General features: G+C 32.1%; 1 protein-coding gene across 1 annotated transcript in view; it reads right to left on the reverse strand.

Annotated features, from left to right (window-relative positions):
• Positions 1 to 493: 493 nt before the first annotated feature.
• Positions 494 to 3,311, reverse strand: part of LOC109581938 (uncharacterized) — a 7,599-nt gene continuing 4,781 nt past the window's right edge. The window contains exons 7-14 of the mRNA XM_019996445.1: positions 2,125 to 2,349; positions 1,642 to 1,734; positions 1,512 to 1,583; positions 1,363 to 1,451; positions 1,199 to 1,257; positions 883 to 956; positions 750 to 810; positions 494 to 665 (exon numbers count right to left, since the gene is read on the reverse strand). Of these exons, the coding sequence (XP_019852004.1) occupies positions 604 to 665; positions 750 to 810; positions 883 to 956; positions 1,199 to 1,257; positions 1,363 to 1,451; positions 1,512 to 1,583; positions 1,642 to 1,734; positions 2,125 to 2,349 (735 nt within the window). The 3' untranslated portion in view covers positions 494 to 603. The remainder of the gene's footprint in view (positions 666 to 749; positions 811 to 882; positions 957 to 1,198; positions 1,258 to 1,362; positions 1,452 to 1,511; positions 1,584 to 1,641; positions 1,735 to 2,124; positions 2,350 to 3,311) is intronic.

Here is a 3,311-nt window from a genome sequence, read left to right on the forward strand (position 1 = left end):
ATTCAGTCACAGCACTTCCTATTGTCAATGCTATTGACAGTGTTAGCTATAGTCCTGTCATTGAGTCATTGTTTTGGTGGAGTTTACAAGAAAAGAATGAACAATGTACTTGAAGTTTGGTTCTTGTTTAACTTATGTATCATGGTTGGTCTATCTGTAGCTCTTAATGAAGATAGCAAAGTATTGATCTGGTACAATACTTGTTTATCTGTTTTTATTTTTAGTTTTATTTTGATTGTTGTTTATCATCTTTACCTGCAGTTATCACCCATGAAAAATTATGATGCTCTAATTAAGAAGTTATTCAAGAAACAAGATGTAGATGATGATCAAGATGTAACTGAATTACATAAAACTGTTGATCAACAAATGAGAGAAATTGTACCAACTTCTACTGATGTTAGACTCAGTGATAGTCGTGAATCAGTTGTTGATTTGTTTTAATCATACTCTTTGCTGCCAGTTCTAATTGTCTATTATTATTATTAGTTACTTAGTTTTAGGCTATTAAAGCAGTGACTAAAGTAAAGTAGTGTTCAATAATAATTTTCATTTAAAGTCTTTTGTATGAGAATACAATTAATAATAATTATTTATTTTTAATTAAGAAGTGATATGAGATTCATTCATCTTTGTACTTTTTGATGAAATTTCATTGAATACATCTGTATACAATAAGATATTAATAATGCACATCCAATATAGTAAACGGTAAGGGCACATAGGTCATAGTTAAGACTAATACTCACCTAATAATGACTCTGAGTCTTTCTCTGATATTTGCTTTAACTGTCTACAAAAGTCATTTAACTGTGTGATGAGGATTATGGTTTACAGAAAGAGGAGGAGAAATAGCTAATCATGCGACTGATTATCTCTCATTTCATAAATATATGATTCCAATATCTCCAATGAACTGTTGCTGGCCTTTAAATGATAATAATGAGCTGTAAGATCTGGAGAGAGAGAGGGAGAAAGAAAGATACTTAATAAAATTAGTTCAAAATATGACACTCTGGGCCAGCATATAGTGCTGATCTTTAGATTCACACAAAATGCTGAATGAAACTTAACTCTATTCCAAGATCAATGTGCGTCTATATAAATGAGGTTTATAGAAATAGGCTATACATGCAAGCATACATATGGACAAGTGGCATTACTGGCATATATAGTAAAGAGTAAGCTATCAACAAACCTTTTAATGGGAGGTCAATCTTATGATACAAATCCCTCATGAACTCTTTATGACTTGTCCTACAAAACAAAAACACATATTACATGGACTCATTAATCATTAGCTATAACTCCCACTACTATATTACATGTATACCAAACTGATACATTATCCAATGCACTTACTTAATGCTAAGAAACAATTCTTCAATGTACTTCACATAATCTTCCATGCTCTCTTTCTGTCTCATTATTTCTGCCTCTTGAGCCTTCAACTTATCATAAAAAAGAAATAGAGATGAGCAATCCATCATAATACACATACTACAGTATACCTGGTCAGCTTGTCTTGATTCTATTATTTCAAGTGATCTTGTATTGTCTCTAACAATGTCTATAGAATTGTGCTATCAATGATTATCAATTGTTGTTGCTCTTTTAGTTATTATTATTGTCACTGTATACCTTTGTTATTTTCTTGTCTTTAGCTAAAGATAATTCCTTTTTAACCATTTCAGTGTCAGTAATATACTCATTAGTCAATTTGTGTGGAGTTTGCTACACAAAATAACAAGTCAATGCACATGCACAGGTACATGAACATGATAATATACACATAATATGTACATGTACTATACAAGTACATGTGTACATGTCTTCCTAGAATACCAATTTGTACAAGTACAAATCTGGAAATTCTAAGAAAAATTCCGAGTCAATGAAAAGTACATGCACATGTACATGTATTCCTAGAACTCCCAATTTGTTCAAGTACTACAAGTACAAAGCAAGACAAATTCAAAAACATGGTCCACCTGCTCACATAAACCACCTCATTCATGAGTAATGAAGGAATACAACCACAAGATCACTCTACTAAAACAAATTAAACTCTCCCTCTTTCCTCTCCCCCCCCACTCTCTCTCTCTCCTCCCTCTCTCTACTCACCCCAGGTATAGCTAGTGATAGGGTCATTAGTTCTTGAGATACAGTTGATAACAGATCCATTGTGCCAGACAGTACTTCAATACTTGAGTGATCCAGCAGTTTATAAAGAGGATCAACCTCCTTTAGAGTAGGCAGTACTGGAGTACACTTTGGTAATAAAGAGAGGGAGGTATGAAGCCTTCGTAACTGGCTATGTAGCTTTGATAATTCACTCTCCATCCAACTCTGGATTTAATAATAGTCATGCATCAGTTACTTCTAAGTTTGATGGGATTATGGGACTCTTTCCAACAGAGTTTTGGCATAGAGTTTGGTTCAAAAACGTAAAATAATGAAAAATTCTTTCCTAGCCAGTTTTGACCAGCTTCTTTTTGAGAAATTTTAAAAATTCATAAAAACCAATTTTGATCAGAATAAGCTCAAACTTTCTACACAACATCAGAAAATACAATAAAAATGGAGATTTCTCAACTTGTCATTTTTGACGAAATTTGACTCATGACCCTGTAACAACGCTGTACTATAGTACAGGGACTTTGGCCCAATTTTTGAGTAACTTTAAAAATTTTTAGAAAATCTAATTTTGATTAGAATCAGCTCAAACTTTCTACACAACATAAGAACATGTATGTGTATCAAATATAATCATAAAAAAACAAAGAATTCTCACTTCATTTTTGGCAAAATTTGGCCAATAACCCTGTACTATTATAGTACAGGGACTTTAGTCCAGTTTTTGAGTAACTTTAAAAATTGTTAGAAAATCCAATTTTGATCGGAATTCATTCAAACTTTTTACACAACATAAGAAATTGTATATATATCAAATAAAATTATAAAAATGAAGAATTTTCATCTTTTAATTTTTGAAAAAATTTGGCACACAATACATTGGCACATGTACTCATCAGTACTCACTATTTCTCTAAGTGACATATTATCTTTGTTAGATAAAGAGTCCAGTATTGTGAGTGGCTTTGATAATCCACCAGTATACACTAAAGGTAGAGCAAGATCTTCTCTGGGACATGAAACCTTGAGAGAGAGAGAGAGAGAGAGATAGGACAGAGGTAGAAGGTTTTTACTTTTTTAAGTCTTTGATTCAACTTTCTCAAACGTGTTACATCTTCAGCAATTGGCTCTTTATTTCTAAAAAATAAATTAAACAAAGAATGCTATTTGCAATT

The sequence above is a fragment of the Amphimedon queenslandica genome, unplaced genomic scaffold, assembly GCF_000090795.2.
Source record: "Amphimedon queenslandica unplaced genomic scaffold, v1.1 AMPQUscaffold_13410, whole genome shotgun sequence".
NCBI classification, from domain to species: Eukaryota; Metazoa; Porifera; class Demospongiae; order Haplosclerida; family Niphatidae; genus Amphimedon; species Amphimedon queenslandica.